The following is a 19,244-nucleotide window of genomic DNA, read 5'->3' on the forward strand; positions in this document are numbered from 1 at the left end:
ATTTTATCATACAATATTTAAAAAGAAACCACATATTTCAAGTACACCAATTTATAAGATATATCTAACCTATTTTCTCAGTTCACATTCAACAAATGTGTACTGAGTACCGACCAAGTTCTGGCGTGTATACAGACATGACTGCCTTCAAGAGGCTTTCCTTCCAGTTAAAAGGCCATAACACAAAGTTTACAACGGCCACTTTGCTCTGGGCTACTTATTTGATCATGCTATTTTATCTTTAAGTATTTCTATAACACGTGTTCCCTCCTCCTTTCATTTCCAGGACAGACCAAGAGGCCTACGATTCTGAGGTTTTAGTCTACTCGGAGCATGGATTTGGAGTGGGTGATAGTAAAACAATCATCAGATCAATGGGGAAGTCTAGCTGTTATTGCTCCTTTTGTTTCAAGAGATATTTGCTCATTAGATGAGGTGACAGATAGCTTTGACTCTATCTCGTCCATGGGGACTCTAGGTGGCTGCCCTAAATACATGCATGCAGTCGTGGTAGCTTGGATTTTCTGTTTATGTGATATGCCGTCACCATTAGCTTTTGTCTTCTGCTGTGGCTAATTTATCTTTCTCCCGGACCAGCCGGGAGAGGAGGAGGAGGAGGTGTGGACAGGACTCGCCCGCAGACTGTGACACCGCCTTCGATATCACGTCCACCCCAGCCCGCGGCTCCCAGAGCTGGGCGGGGCCACTCTTCCCGCTCAGCTGGGAGGAGCCCCAAGCCGGTGGTCCTGCCCCGGGTAGGGGTGGAGAGGGGCTGGTGGTCCTGCCCCGGGTAGGGGTGGAGAGGGGCGGGTGAACCGCAGACCCGGATCCTCCCCAGGAGACGTCAAAGGCCCAGCGAAGGCAGGCCTTCCGGGGTGGAAAGGCAGTGAGGTGTGTCCCTGAGGCCGCGGGTGCGGGGAGCGGCGGCAGTTCGCTCCCCGGGACTCCGGGCCGGCGCCGGCTCCCGCGGGTGGGGAGAAGGAACCAGATGGGCGGGTTCAAGCGTTGGCGGCGGCGGTCCCGGGGCCGCCGGCTCCTCCCCGCAAGTGTGCCTGTCTGCCGCTCGCCGCGCTGAGGCAGTGCGGCGGCGGCGGGCGGGCGGGCCGAGGCTGCCGCCCAGCGCCCTCACCGAGGCCATGCCCGGGCCCTAGCGTGCCTGCCGCATCCCGCGCCCAGCGCCCCGTCCCGCGCCCCGCGCCCCGCGGCCCCGCAGCCCCGCGCCCGCCGCCGCCTCTTCAATGGGCAACCTGCTCGGCGGGGTCAGCTTCCGCGAGCCCACCACCGTGGAGGACTGCGACTCCACCTGGCAGACGGACTCGGAGCCCGAGCCCGAGGAGCCGGGGCCGGGCGGCGGCGGCGAGGGCCCGGGGCAGGAGCCCGAGCAGCCTGCGCAGCCCCCGGAGCGAGTCGGCGGGCGGCCCCGCGCCGGCCCCGCGCCGGACGAAGACGCCGAGGCGGCGGGCGCCGAGCAGGTACGCGGCCCCGCGGTGGCCTCGGGCCGGGCCAGGGCGCCCCTGCCCCTTGAGGAAGGACGTCGCCGGGGACAGGAGCAAACGCCGAGCGATCCCCGCGCACAGGGGGCCGGGGCGCCGGTGGCTGCTGGTGCTCTGCGGCCGGACCCCTCGGCGCCCGCGGCCGTCCCGCTGCCCCGCGGCCCGGGGGGCCTGCCGTGGCCGGGAGCGCCGGAGCCGTCCCCTGCCGGCCTGGGGCCTGACCGCGGGCGCGCTGAGGAAGTCCCTCAAGGCAGAACCCAACTTGAATGGGTGTTTTCTTTGCCTCTGCAGAGCAGCTGGGTGCTGCGAAGGTGGGGTGGGAGGAACCTGTCCAAAAATAGAAGATTGTGAAAACCGGTCTAGTGCGTGTTACTGGTAAAAATTACCCAGAATAAGGAGGGACTGCAACTAAGGAGCTGCGAGCACTCTCCCCTACAGTAGGGTCTACAGCCATTAAAAGTATTGCGGAAGGTCCCCAACCGAAGTTGAAATGCCACAATTCTTACCCTAAGTAAGGCCTTTCAACTGAGGAGTTCAGGGCACTCTTCAAAACTCTTGGATCACCCAGAGACTTGTTGATCCGACTGTGCTTAAATCATTTGCCTAATACAATTTGGAGGAGAGGTTAGTAAAGAGATAAATATCCCTTTTAACCTCTGACGGACTGAAAATAATTCAGAAGACTAAAAAGGAGGAACTGTATAACCAGCCCTCTAAAAGAAGTGGGCATCGTGGAGGTATTTAAGGTTTGGGGTTCTGCATTAGGCCCTCCTCTTTATCAGCTGGGAAGGAATGAGAGTGAGGAGAACAAAAACAGAAACAAAACACAGAGCCCAAAGTCAAATATGACCACAGGGTGCTTGGCTGGAGTAGAGGAGTCACCACCTAAATATTATAGCTAAGGCTGCCTCGTAAATTTGGATGATCATCTCTGTGTAGGTCAGGAGAAAGCAAAGTCCCAATGCAGGCTCTATGCTAAACATGTTATTCCAGTCACCTGCAATTTCGGGGGTTGGGTGGGAGTTGCTGTTTTTCAATCCCCATTTTAGACAAAACGGAGGCTTAGAGAGTTTGAGAAGCTTGCCCAAGAACATCCAGGGAGAGAATGAATGATGCAAACCCAAGTATGTCTGTAACCAATGTAGAACCTTGAACCTGTTGGAATTGCGACTCTCTCTCTGCCCCTGGTGTTCTGGTTTGCTGATGGGTCATTTGCATTGTGAATTCAACACCCCCCCCCCAAAGTATTAGAGGCTGTATGCCAGTTTCCCTTTCTCTTGTCTCCCAATTAAGTAACCTCAGAGAAGTCTGGGATATCAAAAAACACCAGCTTAGATTCAATCCAGCTAACTAGGTCCATCTATATAAAACAATTTGATAATTAACGCTTCAGTCTGTTGATTGTGACCCCAGAAAATGGTAGACCACAGCAGCCCTCCCTTTTCCCCTTTAATGATTTATTTTTCTTGTTAGTGTCACCATTTAACTTCCTTAAAAAGATCTCCTTTTTAATGTTGCTTTTTGACTCTCAACTCCATTTGTTGCCTCTCCCCATAGTCATTTGCAAGTACTACTAGAGCTACCTTTAGAATATATCCCAGTCTGACTACTTCTCACATCCTTCATTGCCTTCATTCCTAGTTCAAGTGAATATTTGACAAATGATGGTGCCATTTAAGTAAGATGGGCAAGTCCGGGGGAAAAAGCATCATCGGAGGTTAAATCAAGAATTCTCTTGAATTTTATATCCTATTAGACATCTAAGTGGAATTCCTAACATACCTGTGGATGGAGCCTTAGTCCAGGACTGCAATCATCAGCTTCTAAGAATGGTGGTGTACAAAGTCCTGGGAGACATGTGGTCGTTAAGGACTGATGAGGAATAAGAACTAAACCCTGGGCACTCCTCAATTTAGAACCTGTGAAGGGGAGGAGGAGCCAAAGAGAAGGCTGAGAAGGGGCGACCAATGAGATAGGAAGAAACCAGGAGAGGTGTGGCACCTGACAGTGTTTCCGGAAGGAGGGAGACAACATTTAACTGGCCAGTGCTGCTGGGAAGTTGCTTGAGTTGAGCACTGAGACATGGTTTGGTGAAAATGGAGATTTCTTAGTGATGTTGAAAGAGCCGTTTAGATGGAATGCTGAGGATGAAAGCCTGATTGTGGTGGGTCATCGGAGAAGAGGAGAAGACGGGGGTATGCACAATTCTTTGGTGATATTTTCCTATAATAGGGAGCAGAGCTATGGATCTGTATTTGAGGGGGGATTTGGTCAAGGAACGTTGTGTATGTTTGTATTAAGATTAGTGATACTATAGCATGTTTGTCTGCTGAGGGGAATGATCCAGAAGAGAGAGAAATTTTGATGATGCAGGAAATAGGAACAATATATTAAGGAAAAAAATCCTTGGCTGAGCAGGTGAAAGGCAACAGGATAGGGAATCCAAAAGGAGAAGTTGGAGGAACAAGGTCAGATGCTTGCAGGTTGGTACATTTAGAGGTTGGAGGATGCAGTCATTCTCATGATAATCCTGGGAAATAGGCAGGGGCATGAGTCATTATCTTTGTTTCACAGAAGATAAAACTAAGATTCAGTTAAGTGGTTGGCTTAAGGCCTCACAAATAAGTAGCAGAGTTAAGACAAGCCAAGTCTTGGGCTGTTGACATTTTACCGAGGTTCCTATCATGCTCCTTCACTTTTAGTGGAGGTGAAACGGATTCATGCCTTGTAGCCCCAAGCCTGGGATTCCAGTTCCTGTGCTCTCACTGAGCCTTGGGGCCTTGTTCAACTTCTCTAAGCCTGGGTTACCTTGTTTCTAAGCTGGAAACACTAATAACTGCCATCCAGCTGTGTGTCATAAGAATCAAATGAAATAATATACATGTAAGTGCTTTGTAAATGGAAAAGTGCTTTCTATACAAATGTAAGATGATGATTCATATGGTTGTAGCTCAGGCTAAATAGATTCAGAAACTTGCTAGGCAGAGCTATTTTGAAACGTGTGGCAAGGACCAGAATTTAAGCTTTTCCTTGCTTATATAACATGACAGAGTAGCTAATGTTAAACATCAGAGAATTTGGTGTTAAAGTATCTCTATACTTGTAGTAATAGTGAGAATCACACCACTTCAAAAATGTGCGAAAATTGCTTGGAGGATGCTAATCTATCAACACAGATGGGGGTGGAGGATGATGAGAAAGGGATTGGGGGGGGGTGAAGCTCTTGATGAACATTCAGACCTAAACTGTGTCTTCTCTTTCCTCATTGTGTTCTGTCTTACTGTCCTTCTGCATGACGCGGGACACAAAGCATTTCCTTATCCATTCGAATAGTACTTATAGTTAGAGAATTGAAACTGACTACATTGACCCATATCTTACATTTTAAAAATTATTCATGGTGGTGAGAATTTTTAGAATTTAAATAGTATGAATAAACTACCACATATAAGTTACTACAATCTGAAGTTCATTTCATTTGAGAGCTTTTACTACTTTGTGTATATATGTCTTAAATTTGCTGATTTATGTCACCTTGTGTTATCACTGGATTCACAGATTAGTCATGCCTGTGTGTACTTGTTATGGTGCTATGAAGGATGGAGTTTAGAAAGCTATTTAGATTGTTTTAAAAAATCCCCCTTTCTTTTTTTTTTATTATGTTATGTTAATCACCATACATTACATCATTAGTTTTTGATGTAGTGTTCCATGATTCATTGTTTGTGCATAACACCCAGTGCTCCACGCAGAACGTGCCCTCTTTAATACCCATCACCAGGCTAACCCATCCCCCCACCCCCCTCCCCTCTAGAACCCTCAGTTTGTTTCTCAGAGTCCATAGTCTCTCATGGTTCATCCCCCCCCTCCGATTTCTCCCCCTTAATTTCCCCCCCTTTTTTTTAACATATAATGTATTATTTGTTTCAGAGGTACAGGTCTGTGATTCAACAGTCTTACACAATTCACAGCGCTCACCATAGCCCATACCCTCCCCACTGTCTATCACCCAGCCACCCCATCCCTCCCACCCCCACCACTCCAGCAACCCTCAGTTTGTTTCCTGAGATTAAGAATTCCTCATATCAGTGAGATCATATGATACATGTCTTTCTCTGATTGACTTTATTTCACTCAGCATAATACCCTCCAGTTCTATCCACGTAGTTGCAAATCATTTCATAAGTTATATTTTCCTTCTAAGTACAGCTAAATGTTGCAAAGTTAATGACAATGTTCTTTGTAGAATTGATTTATTATCTTAACAATTTTTTAGTATTATGTATTCAAAAATAAATTTTGTCATAGAATCACTTGTGTGACCTCTGGTAAAGTAAATGTCTTAAATTCATTTTGAGTTCTATATCTGATGAATATTGATCTAGGACATTTGGCCTCTATAGGTTCTTGGTGAATAATAAAGTTTTTTTATTCAGTAAAATACCTTAGGACAAATGTTATTGGGTTCAAATCAGGCAAATAGAATGCCAAAAAATGTTGCTAGTAGGGACCATTAAAAGAAAGTTTCTAGAGCTCTGGATGGAACAAGGTTAACCATGGCCTCGTGGTTGCTGGGACTTAGTGATGAGTACTCAGGGCTTACTATAATACTATGCCTGCTGTGGAGTAAGTTATAAACTCTCCTTAATAAAAAGTTGAGTAATAAAAAAAAAATTCTAATATTGTCATTATTCTGAACAGCTTATTACCTTTCAGGCTTTTCTTATGGATGTTCATTATTTTAAGTGTTCTAGAAATTTCTCAGATTATCTTCCTTCACCATGTAAATGGAATTTCACTTTTTATTTTAGGGTGGTGATGCCACTGAAGCAACTGCCAAACCAAAGAGAAGCTTTTATGCTGCGAGGGATCTGTACAAATATCGACATCAGTACCCAGTAAGAGTATAGAATGTTTTTTCTAAAATGCAAAATATTTCCCTTCTGTTTTTCTTATTTTGTGGTGCTAGTAAGCAAACATGCAAGAAGAGTCCTGTGCCTTTTTTATATGTCCATATGCTGGAGATTGACTTATTTTTTTCCTTTAGCAGAACTTCAAAGATATCCGATATCAAAATGACTTGAGCAATCTTCGTTTTTATAAGAATAAAATTCCATTTAAGCCAGATGGTGAGTAATCTGCTATCCTGGTAAAAAGCAAACTTTAAATAATAACATATACCTAGTTGTTCTTTGTTTATTCTGTGGTCAGTAGCTTTTTAATGCATTTGTTCATTGACTGGCTTTACTTTGGTCTGTAGTCTAATGTGTCCCCACAGTCCTAGACTCTAGAGTTGTGAACATCCACTTGGCAATTTCTGGAGGAATAACTGTGAATTAGCAATACCTTCCCCCCACTTGTTCATGGTGGCTATTGTATTAAAGAAAGTGGGGGCCCCTTCTGTGAGAGGCAAAGAGTTAAGATTTATAAATTTATAGAATCATAGAATATTAGATTACTAAGAAACTTTAGAGGAAATCAAATTAATCTTGCTCATTTTAAAGATGAGGTTACTGGGTCTTAAAGTTTGAACGACTGACTTGTTTGATCACTTGACTGTAGAGTTGGGTCTAGGATCCAGAGTTCAGTATTCTTTTCACCAAATTATTTAGAACATAATTGAAAAGTAATGTTTATATTAGAATTATCTTTCCTGTTGATTTTCAGAGTCAGGGGTCAGGGAGCTCCAGCAGTCCCAGTTCAGTGTTCCAATATCCTGGGAAGGGAACTCCAGAGACAGTAGATTTCCATTCAACTCTGCCAAATAAACTGCCTCCTCCTTCACAACTGTACAAAACTGCCCTCGTAGGATCTTTTCTAAGATTCTCCCCCTATAGGGAGAGGATGCATCCACTATGGTAATATGCATATTTCCCTGAGGCACCATGCTGTGGTTCATGATGGGCATCCTAATTTTATCCAGGTCAAACCAGCCAAGTTGGCATCTCTCCTTCTCACCCTTATCTCTGTGAGGTGACCAGATGGCCCTGGCTTCTGCTCTTTGTTCTTAGTGGAAACTGAGCCATATCCACAGCCATGTGAGTCAGGGAATGAGGCTCATAGACTGCAAAGCTTTCCAAGTAGCAGGACTACATTCTTTGGTGAACTAACTGGATGAAGGCTGTCTGAAGGCTGGGTGGAGTGCTGGGAGGAGGAATTCCTCTACTGTGTACTGAGAGATGTGATAGTTGGGAGTTTGGACTTAAGAACATTGTTGCAACGGCCAGATTGTGTCCCCAAAATCTGCTCTGATTTAGGAGGAAGCATCTGGATAAAAGTGCTCTGTTGTATTTACTAATGATAGAAACACACCACATTATTTACTAATTGAAATAATATTAATTAAATTATTAGGGTTTTTTTTAGGGCCTGGGACAAGAAAACCTTTTGAAGAAATGCAATGATAGATTAATTTGACTCTGACTTGAATTTAATAAAATTTACCTAAAGGAATGCCTTTAAATATTAAAAACATTGAACATGACAGTATTTAACTGAATTATTTTTGTATTTCTAGTAGTGAATTTATTTTTGAGGTAGTAATTTAAAGTAATAACTTCAAGCACTGCATTAATTTTTTTGTAATCTTTACCACAAAATTTATTTTGAAATCTTATAGGGTTGGTAGGGGTCAGGAGGAGTTTTATCTAAGGTCACATAAAATGTTATTCTAGTTTATTATATAAATTACATAAACTCACCCACTTTCCTCCCCAGTATGTGTACACATACGCATATCCTTCCCCCCACCCCACACAAACACTTGCCAATAAGCATAAGCCTGCAATGATGTATTTTAATTATTAAGCAGGAGGAGGGGTAGTGGGAAGGGAAATCATGGGGTAAATGGTTTTAAAAACGCTGATAGGGCCAACAGTATGATTCAAAACAACTTTTTACTCAAGCTTCCAAGAGTAGACTTCTACTACAAACTGGTGATCTGTGGTGGAAACGAGAATGAAATCAATTACGTTTCGAGAAATATGTTGTGTTTTTTTTCTGTAAAATTGACTAAATGGCCACGTAGTCAAATGTGGGGACCTAGACAGAGTTCGAGAAGCAGGACGGTTTTGTTGTACAGTTGGCCCTTGAACGGTGGTGTAGGGGTAACGGGCCCTAACCCCTGTGCAGTCAGAAATCCACGTGTAACTTTTGACTTCCCCAAAACTTAACTGCTAATAGCCTCCTGTTGACTGGAAGCTTTACCAGTGGCATAAATAGTTGATGAACACATATTTTGTATGTGATAGGCATTATGTACTGTATTCTTACCGAAAAAGTTCAAACTCAGTGTTGTTCAAGGGTCAGCTGTAATAAGTTCTTATGCGGAAACAGTAGGATGTGGTAAACAGGGCTTAGTTTTTGGAACCAGAAAGACCTATATTCTACTCCTAGATTTGTTCTTTTGTTAGCGTGGGACTTGGAACAAATCATACAATGTCCTCATTGGTAAGATGGGGATGGTAGCACTGGCTTGGGAGAGTTCTGTGGCGATGAAGCTGGACGGTGTACACTGTGTGGGTGCACGCTGTGTACCCACATGGGTCCTTCTGTTTTTCCTTCCTCTCCTTCCTTCTCCTTTTTCATGCTTTTCTCCCTCTCTTTCTGTTCTCTCACCTCTTTTATTCCTTTCTTTTTCCCTGGGCTACATTTCATTTTGATCCCGTCTTGCATTTAAAGAACTAAAAAAATAAATAAATAAGATAAAGAACTTAGGACCATCTAGGGCAGGGGTTGACAAACTTTTTCTGTCCAGGGCCAGATAGTAAATATTTTCAGCTGTGTGGGCCACATGGTCTCCGTTGCAGTGTGCATGGCTGTGTTCCAATAAAACTATCTCTAAAACAAATGCCATAGTTTGTCAACTGCTTTAGAGTAACCCTGTCTGATAGAACTTTCTGTAACTTGAGGCGCCACTGAGTTTTGAAAAATTAGGCCTATTACATAACTGAGCATATGGCATAGGGTATGCATCTTGGCATAATTTCTGCGTGCTATTACTAAATGTCAGAGGTTTTAATATAAAGATTAAGTGGTTAAATGTGAAAGTGCCTTCAACAATGTCGTAAATGTCTGGCTCATTTTCTAAATATTTACTACTTAGGTGTTTACATTGAAGAAGTTCTAAATAAGTGGAAAGGAGATTATGAAAAGCTGGAGCACAACCACACTTATATTCAATGGTCAGTTAACATTTCTGTATCTTGAACCGTGTCTATTTAATCATGTATGTTTTCCAGATAACATTAATATTTATTTTTCTAAAAAATAGGCTTTTCCCCCTGAGAGAACAAGGCTTGAACTTTTATGCTAAAGAATTAACTACATATGAAATTGAGGTAATGCAAGCTCATTTCATTTTATAGGAGATGGCCAGATAATATTGCTATTTTATTGTCCTGGTAACTACCGAATCATTTCAGCTGACTTTTCCCCCCCCTTAGGAATTCAAAAAAACAAAAGAAGCAATTAAAAGATTCCTCCTGGCTTATAAGATGATGTTAGAATTTTTTGGAATAAAACTGGTTGATAAAACTGGAAATGTTGCTCGGGCCGTTAACTGGCAGGAGAGGTTTCAGCATCTGAATGAGTAAGTAAAGCCCCCGCAGTGCATCAGGGGCCAGCATGTTATTTTTTCTGGGTTGGAATTCTCTATGGAACATAGGAACAACTAGTGGATGGACCCAGGAATTTGAATTCAATAGCTAGTCTGAAATGCCTTTTAGTCCTTGTTCTATGTTCTAAAGCACAACAAAACAACAAGAAAGAATGAAATTGCAGGTAGGAATAAGGCCATTCCTCTTCAAAGCTGTTTCTTCCTGAAACCTGTCTACTGCCCAGGCCAAGTGTGGCCTCTCTCCTTCTTTATACCATGGTTCTTGGCATTTATACTTATTTCTTGTATAGTTTTCCACATCCCCTCTGCTAGGTTGTGAGCTTCTTGCGGCACAGTCTGTTTGTCGAGCATGGTACCTTGTTAGATTAAATCCATAAATTAGGCCTATGACATATAAAAAATCATTTTATAAGACTGAGATGTGCCTGTACATTTCTAAAAAAGAGCGAAAATTAGAATTTTCATTATTTAGGTAAAAAACAAAAGCCCACTTTTGCTTACTAAATCCTAAAACCTGTGAAGAAAATTTAACGTGGTTTATTTGGAATTGATTTGCTGTATTCTTTTGCCTGGATATTTATAACTTTCATTAATACTTATAGCCAAAGTTTATTTTTCTTATTATTTTCTTTGTATGCAAACTGATTTTTTTTTCTTTTTAATTATAGGGTGACTTATGAATGCTGGACCATAAAACCAGCAACTTTAAAGCATTTTTTTTGTTAGCACATTATGATTAGCTGAGCTGGGCAAGTACCAAGGAAAAAAAGTAACCTAAGAAATTTTTCTTTGCCCAACAGTTTTGAGCATCAATTAGCTGAATTTTTTGGTCTTTTTCTAGAACTTTCATCTTGCTTTGCTAAAATTAGTATAAGTATTACTGCTTAAGCCTTCTTTTTACTTTATTAGTCACAGTCAACACTATTAAAATGGTAGCTTGTACTAAAACACTGAAGATATGGGCATAAAGCTTTATGATCCTGACTAGAAGACCCATTAACTCATAACTCAAGTTAACTTTGATTTATATAGGGCACTTACAACAGAAGCATATCTACCTCTGCCTAAGCAATGTGGGTAGCTGTCTCTGGACAGAGTTTCTGAGCATTTCTGTCATCCCATCAACGGAAGCTATATGCAAGTAGCCTACTGACCTGAAGGACGGCAGCACCACTGTCATTTTAGAGAATCGCTGTCTCCAACTTCTTGGAATAGCATTCTTGTTTAGTAAATGTTTGTTGAACGAACAAACAATGAACAAAAGACATTTGCCAGTTTAAATTCTCCCTGGAGTTTTATTTTCAGATCCTCTAACTGATAGCTGGAAACAGAATCCTTCTGAAAGTTTTAATTAAAATGATCTCCTGGCTTGGGTCAGGGGAAGGGAGCCTGAATTAACCATCACATTCCCTGGCCCCATTCAGATCCTTTTCTTTCTACCGCCCACCGTCTCTCATTTCCCTTTCCCTGGGTATTGCACAGAGTTTTTATTTGTGTTTTAATCTGTGTGACATCTTGAGTTTCTTAGAGTAGGCAGGAAACTCAATATATTTATAGTAGCCCAGCAGACAAAAAAGTATTGAATGAAAGTGAAATGAAGTAACGTTCAGTGAATAAGTGACCATGACTAAAAAAAGTGAAATATTTTCAAACACGGGAGTATAAATATATAGACCAACCACTCAGATGTATTTCCAGGTTTCTTTGTAATCACCTTAGATTATGGAGCCATACTTTAGACTCTGGAACTGCTTCTCACTTTTATTTTCTGCCTCCTGGTTCTTGCCTTTTGTGTGTTCTCTCTTCACCTATCTGGTCTTCCTGACACCTGGGGCCCTATTTACCACCCTTACTTCTTTCGGGAAGCCCGGCTTCTCTCTTTTATCTGCTGTGCAACCCCAAAGACTGCTCATAACATTAGGAGGGTTTTAGCTGTTCTCTTCTCTTCCATTTTGTCTTTATTTGTCATGTTTATTTCAAATCATACTGAAGCACTCAATTTCTCCCTTGTATACTTCTGTTCCATAATCCTCATTTTCATTCTCTTCAACCCAAGTATTTGTCCTTTTCTACTGTTACATAAGTATTTTAAATCGGAGAGTATATAGATACAGATAAATGTGTACAGAAATTTCATCTTGGCCATTCATCTAAGACTGGGTATGTGCAGTTGAGCTGGTTGCAATAGAGTAAATTTTGTTGGATCAGGTAACTCATCTTTGGGATTTTTAAAGAAAAATATTCCCTCCACTTTTCCATACATCTCCTTCTCAGATTTATGAAGCAGATGTTGCTCAAGGATTTTATCACTAAGTTTTTGGAGAAGAGAAACTCCATACTAACCTAACACTCAGTCAGCTCTGCTGCTAATGGCACATGGTCTTAACCTCATTCAAAATGCATGTTGTCTTAGAAGACTCTTACTTCCTCACTATTAAAAAATACAGATTCATAAGACACAAACATCCCTGCTATGTTTTACCCCTTTGGCCTCAAAGAGTCGAATATTAGGATAATACTTTTGTGGTAAACATCCAGAAGAACAGGGGTGGTGAAACTGCTGGACTTGTCTTTACTGGGATTTGGCTAGCCTGAATCATGAAGGTTTTTGTTTTGTCCAGATAAGCTTTCCTATTAAAATGTAAGACTGTGGAACCATCCCCTTCTGTCCCTCAGATAATTCAGCATCCTTCTTCACTTTTCCCAAATAATTTGCTAGCTCTTTGTAAGTGAAATACTCCAAGTGCTTTTGGAAACCAAAGCAGGCATATGCATTGCTTGTATAAAGTTCAATGTCCAGTGTATAAAACAGGTTTTAGGAAGCTAGAAATAAGTGGTGGTTATGGTTGTGTGTCAGTATAGGGTAAGTAAATACCTGCGCTGTTGATGATGGATGCAGCCAGGTATTTGTAATAAGGCAACTATTGCCCGGTGTTGTAGGGCAGATATATTTTGAATTGTGAGAGATACAGGCTTGGAAAGCCTTCCATCTGATAAAGGCCTTAGTTTGGGGATAGAGGAGAAGTTTGTGCAATTTGGGGAAAAAGGTGTCTTTGGAGTCCATGCCATTAGAAGCAAAATTTAAAATACTCTGGGGAAAAAGGAGAGAGAGGCCACGGGGGGAAGACAATTAGGTGATTAAGTTGGGAGAGGTACATAGAGGTGGCCCTTAGTACCATATTTAAAATCATAACAATAACAATGTGAATTTTAAATAGTATCTAATATTTTTTGAGTTCTACATGCCCTGCATATGTCTCAACTCATTTTGATTCTTCTAACAGTCCAGTAAGATGGGCCATTTCCCCTATTTTACAGATGAGGATACTGAGTCAGAGAGCGATACTGTAACTTCACATAGCTGTGGGTGGTAGAGCCATGGTGCAAACTCAAGTGTGACTCCAAAGCCCATGCTCCTAACTATGTTCTGCTAAAGAAGTCAGTTTTGCATCCTTTGTCAGATTGTTCTAGCAAGGTAGAGTGGTTTTTGCTGCTTTCCTTATAAGTTGGCTAAAATGGTGGATTTTGCTGACACTGTGAATCATATCTTCAGCGGACAGCTAATGTTGCATTTATGTTTGGTACCAGTTACCTGTGGTGGGTACAATACAGTTGGTGTTGTTGCAAATAAATGCTCCGGTAGATCACATCCTCAGTGTACTTAATAAACAACAATTCAACATCAGTGGGAATCAGTTTTAGATCTAAATATTTTTCAGATATGAAGAACTAAAGCAACAAGGGGAATTTATATTATGTATTTGAATTTCACATAGATTGGCATTACACTGAAGTATAAGGTTTCAATAACGTCTGATTTATTCTTCCCATGGTGTCTAATACGACTTTCAGTAAAGTCATTGTTCGGTTAAAAAATATTTTTCCAATATTTTTCTTTCCCCTGCTTTCCTTCACCTGATTTCCACACCCCCCAACATTTTATTCAATCCTCTCTTTCAGGTCCCAGCACAACTATTTACGAATCACTCGTATTCTTAAAAGCCTCGGTGAGCTTGGATATGAAAGTTTTAAGTCTCCTCTTGTAAAATTTATTCTTCATGAAGCTCTTGTGGAAAATACTATTCCCAATATTAAACAGAGCGCTCTGGAGTATTTTGTTTATACGATTAGAGACAGGAGAGAGAGGAGAAAGCTCCTACGTTTTGCCCAGAAACATTATACGCCTTCAGAGAATTTTATCTGGGGGCCACCGAGGAAAGAACAGTCAGAGGGAAGCAAAGCCCAGAAAATGCCCGCCCCTCCCACCTCTGGTCATATCAGTCAAACTTCTATGCACAAAAAATCCAAGGACTCCAAAAATTCCTCCTCAGCTGTTCATTTAAATAGCAAAACGGCGGAAGAAAAAAAGGCGGCCCCTGGAGGGCCTGGAGAAGAGACAGACAGGCCAGGCGCCGAGCCCAGCCGTGAAGCTACCAAGCCTGGAAACACAGAGGATGGTAAGGCCGAAAACTCGAATTCTGACGCGGAAAAAACAGGCACCAATCCCACAGAGAGGAAGGAGAGTGCAGCGCCCGCTGAGAACGAGGAAGAAGGTGAAACTCCTAACAAAGACTGTGAAGATCCTGGAACTGCAGGTTCCCCTGGTGAGGGACAATTACAGTGAACTATGAGACCGCACACCCCAGCAGTAGGTAAGCGGGAGGAACCTGCAAGGTCCCCAGAAGAGTGGAGGTCACCTTGCAAATTTTAGCCATTCGTTTGTGATTTCTGTTGTCAACGTTTTGTTGTTGGTTTTTCATTCTGAATGACAATGAATTTAATCTTTAGTGGGAGGTTTTAAGCAAGACCCAATAAACGAATGTATTCTGTAATGCTTTTAGGGTGTGACTTTTCAAATTCTGTCCGTAGTAATTGCTTTTAAATTATTTTCAATGTGTCTAGAAATAATCATGTAGTATTTGATATATCAGATAAATTCTTTGGGAGATGCCAGTCTACACGAATAAAAAGCAAGAGGATAAATTTCATTCTGTTGCCATGCTTTTGCCCAATTTATGGATTTATTTCTTAAGCTGGAAAAACAAATGTGGTCATTTCAGACTTTTTCGGAAAGTAATTTGGACTCATCACTGCAACACCTCCACATGCTTATTTTTAAATTCTGGTGTGTGAAATTTGTGTTCTCGGGGAGCGATCATCTCCCAGCCCATTTCTTGGGCCCCACTCTCCTTTCCTCGTTCCGTCTCTCTGCACTTGCCCTCATTTGCCATCTTTGTCAGCCAGCATGTACTTTTCTAGAGTACGTTCAGGTGATCCCCTGTACTGAAATTTAAGTGGAACAGAGGGGGCACTTTCAACTGTACGATAACCAAGAATTTGCTTTTTTTAAAATAACAAAAATGTTTTTCTATGTTAGATGCTTAAGAACCAATTTTGATGCAAAAGTCCAAGAAAAGGATTTTGCTTTTATGGCTGTTCTATATAAATTTGGTGCTTGTTTCTGAATGCAAATGACTAAAGAATTAAAAAAAAAAAAGGAAAGAAATTATTCATTTTTAAACAGCATGCTTCTTATACTGGCAACAAGGCAGTGGTCCCTAAATCCTTGACTATCTGTGTTCCGTGGGCTATGAAATTAATAAGAGTGCTTAGTCCAGAGTATCTTTAAAAAAGAAAACAATTTGATGTGTCTCTAAGTTGTCAAACCTTGAAATTGAGAATAGATTTAAAATTCCATATCCTTAGGTTTAGCAAGCCCTTAATGTGTTGATACTGGTATTAAGAGCAAGTAATTTTATTTCCAGTACTACTATTACTAATTAATATTACAAATCCGAAAATAATCAGAAACGCTGTGGTGGGAACTTCAAAGCATACATACAAATATAGTTAAAGCAATTAATAGAAAAAAATTTCACTTTCATTTGTGGAGCGGAATTAGCTCTTGTATGTCTCTTGGGCTTTTAGATTTCACTTTAACCCCCCGAGAATTTTTACTATGTCCTATTTGTTAGTCATATCATACCATCTTCTGTTACCTTTATGATCAGGGGATTTCCGGCAGAGGATTTCTCGAGAATATATCAACAGTATGCCTTTAGAAATACTTTATTGCTTTGAAGTTTACATGAAACATCACAGTTGCTCAAACTTAACTTCTTAATATGAATATTAGTAACCAAGTTGTTTATCATAGTCCAATTAATATACAGCGTTTTCTCATTTTTGGTTCCCGTAATATCCCATTTTTGCTTTCTCTTGTTTTGTGAAGTGAGCATAAAGATTTGGGGAAACAATTCTGCTTTTGCATTTCAGTTTCTTTTTTGTATGGACCCTCTAATGTGGTGCTTGTAGCAATGTCCCCTTAGAGCCAATAAACAGTGTTCCAGAATTAGACAGTGAGAGTAGTTGTCACATTGAACCGAATTGTAGTAACATGATTAATTCAAAATATCTTACCAATTTTGAATACATGATAAAGTGGTCAGACTGCTTTCTAAGTGTATAATATTAAAAATTTGTGACCAGATATTAAGATATTAAAAAACAGTGGACAGAGACTAAAATAAATGGTTATAATCTGAAATGACTTGGAAACTGTAGTATATCAGAGCCATTACAAGTAAAAACATTTCATTCAACAGTTTAACTTTTAGAATATTATTCCTAATTAGGGTTTTGATTAGATTGTGCCAATTAATTTGAGAATATTTAGTCTCAAGGGAAAAACTGCCTGGCTTCCATTTAAAACAGTGGCCTTTTCCCACTATGTCGTTTTTAAGATCCATATTCATATGTAATAGTATGATTCCTCTATTTAATCTGCAAATAATTTATGAGAGAATTCTTCAGTGGAGAACAAGTGAGGGGATGTCATTCCTTCGGCAAATAAAAATTATGAGTGTCTGGAATTTTTTTTCTATAAAGAATACTTTGTACAATTAATAGTTTTTTAACTAAGATCTATAGATAACGTATTTAAGTGGGTCTTAGGTATGAAACAGCCCTCTGGGTTTGACTGTGATGTTTTGTATTTTTAAAAACTACCATATGCTTGCAGAAATTTATTGAGAAGCTGTTTTAAAAATGCAGCAAAGCATGGCCAAATAGCTAGAAACATTATTGAATCTTTGCAAATATATAGACTTTATTGTTGTACCTTGGACCGCGAGGATATAAACATTGGCTATTGATAAAATATTAAATTGCATTTCATGGCAAATAGATGTTATATCGTTTGGTTAGTCTAGTACATTTCTAATATTTTGTGCTTTCATATCTCTAAGGAGATAATATATGTGAAAGTATTTTGAGATACTGTAAAGTGATATAATTATAAGATATATTTCTGTACAGTAGAGAAAAAGTTTATAACATTAAGAATATTGTATCATTATACCGTTTCATGCTTAATTTCATAAGAAACTCAAAAGAATCATGATAGAAGTGAAAATGTGTCTGCTTTCTCTAATCAGGTCTAGTTCTCAGTTCAAAAATTATTTTATATAGTTTTATTTTGAATTTAGATTTTGAGACTACTTTTTTTTCAGCTTCAAGTAGAAAATAAAATGTATAACTCAGGAGTTACTAGAGAAGTTCCAAGATTTTTTTTGCGAAGTATTAAAAATACAAGTATATAAAAATGTCACTTAACAACCATCATTGTCATTATGTTTCATATTTTGTTGTATAGAATTACCTACTTTGCTTCTAGCTTTTATGCTTTAATCTGAGTGAAAATATGATCTGGCGAAAAAGGAAAAACAGTGCCATGTTCTATCTGAGTTGCTCTTTAAAAAAACATTTTAGTAGGTAAACTTCCATATCAAGTGGTCAAAAACTGGTTGGAACTGATAGAGACTATTTGGTTAATTGTTTAAAGTTAAATTTCCCAAGTTTAAAATAGAATTATGATTGAGTTTATACTCTGTTGAGGAACTGAATCAACCAGGTTTTTTGTCTTTCTATAATTGAGGTTCTTCTAGAAGTTTTATTTCCTAACTTGAGAAAAGAAGGACATTCTTGATCTTACTTGAATGTTGTTTCGTCTATGGGTCTCCCATGTCTATTTGGGCTGAGTGGGAATTCTTTGTTATAGGAATGGTTTTGAAGACTTCTAATTTGTTTCCCCACTTAGAGAATTCCCCTTTGTCTTTTGGGGTATATGTGTTAAATATAAGGTAGGCTGGAGTCAGAATTGCTAGAATCATTTCAAATGCAAGTGTGGTTGTAGAGAATGATGACAGGTAGTCATCATAGTATGGGTCAATCAGAGTCAATGTAGGATCTAGAAAATTAGGAGTTACATGTTTTGGCGTCTTTCAGCTTCGAATTCTGTAGTGTTTATGACATGAACAGATTTGTGTGGGTAATCCCTAGGGTGGCAGTGAGTACTAGCCTGCCTCCTTCCCTGTTCTGTTATCCAGCCCACCCAGCAGATTGTGTTCAGGGACAGGCTGTGTTTTTAGGAATCCCTTATTACTGAAGTTAATAATAATATAGTTATAAATATGAACGCCTGGAGGTGTCCAGATGTGCCTTAACTAATGTAAATGGTTTTCATTCAGAAGTTTAAATTTTTACTCCATTATAAAATCTTGCCATGAGGAACTTTCCAAACCATGAATATCAGTTATTTTAATGAATTTACCTTGGTGCTTTTTCATTTTGGAGAAATTTCCCTTTGTGAAAATAGCATTAGTTCATAAGGAATTGTACTTGCCACGGTGTTCAACAATGTGTTATATTTGACAAAAAGTGTTTACGGTAAGAAAGATTAACTACATTGGTACATTTATTTATGCTCTTGCTTGATTTTGCTACATGCTATGATTTTCATTTTAAACATTTCTCAGTTACTACAAGCAATATTTATCTGTATTTTGCTCTCTTCTTAGCTGCAGATGGATGCAGAAAATGGAATTCTATTAGAGACTTATTTAAAAGTTTAATTCCAGTAAATGGTCAGAGGAGTCTGAAATTAATTTTCTTATTAGAAACATTCAAAAAGCACTGTTTTTGCTTTTTTTCCTAGATTAGAATGTTTTTTGTCATCTGCTTTTTTCCTGATCTGTTGAGAATTATTGTTTTAGTTATTTGTGGGGAAATCGCTTCTTAAAATGTTTGTTGCTTGAATTAAAGTTTTCATATGGACGATACAATTAAGTGCTTTG

The 19,244-nt window shown here is 40.0% G+C and overlaps 1 protein-coding gene and 1 long non-coding RNA gene across 7 annotated transcripts in view; both read left to right on the plus strand.

The window, feature by feature from the left end:
* LOC112837866 (uncharacterized) overlaps positions 1-19,232 on the plus strand; it is a 258,371-nt gene extending 239,139 nt beyond the window's left edge. For both annotated transcript variants that reach the window (XR_012381944.1, XR_012381945.1), the window contains exon 2: positions 18,170-19,232. This is a non-coding gene — a long non-coding RNA (uncharacterized lncRNA). The remainder of the gene's footprint in view (positions 1-18,169) is intronic.
* OGFRL1 (opioid growth factor receptor like 1) overlaps positions 1,096-19,244 on the plus strand; it is a 69,387-nt gene continuing 51,238 nt past the window's right edge. For 3 of the 5 annotated variants that reach the window (XR_003211832.2, XR_003211833.2, XM_073905181.1), the window contains exons 1-7: positions 1,096-1,472; positions 6,305-6,391; positions 6,541-6,622; positions 9,598-9,676; positions 9,766-9,832; positions 9,938-10,083; positions 14,071-14,762. Coding sequence is in view for 3 of the 5 variants with exons in the window: in XM_073905181.1 (XP_073761282.1) it covers positions 1,239-1,472; positions 6,305-6,391; positions 6,541-6,622; positions 9,598-9,676; positions 9,766-9,832; positions 9,938-10,083; positions 14,071-14,734 (1,359 nt within the window). In the remaining 2 variants the exon portion in view is untranslated. Of the gene's footprint in view, positions 1,473-6,304; positions 6,392-6,540; positions 6,623-9,597; positions 9,677-9,765; positions 9,833-9,937; positions 10,084-14,070; positions 15,099-19,244 lie in introns of those variants that run through there. The other 2 variants (XM_025890447.2, XM_025890449.2) reach the window with 2 other exon arrangements.

This window comes from Callorhinus ursinus, unplaced genomic scaffold, assembly GCF_003265705.2.
Source record: "Callorhinus ursinus isolate GAN/ISIS: 27379988/994484 unplaced genomic scaffold, GSC_fseal_2.0 scaffold22, whole genome shotgun sequence".
NCBI lineage: Eukaryota > Metazoa > Chordata > Mammalia > Carnivora > Otariidae > Callorhinus > Callorhinus ursinus.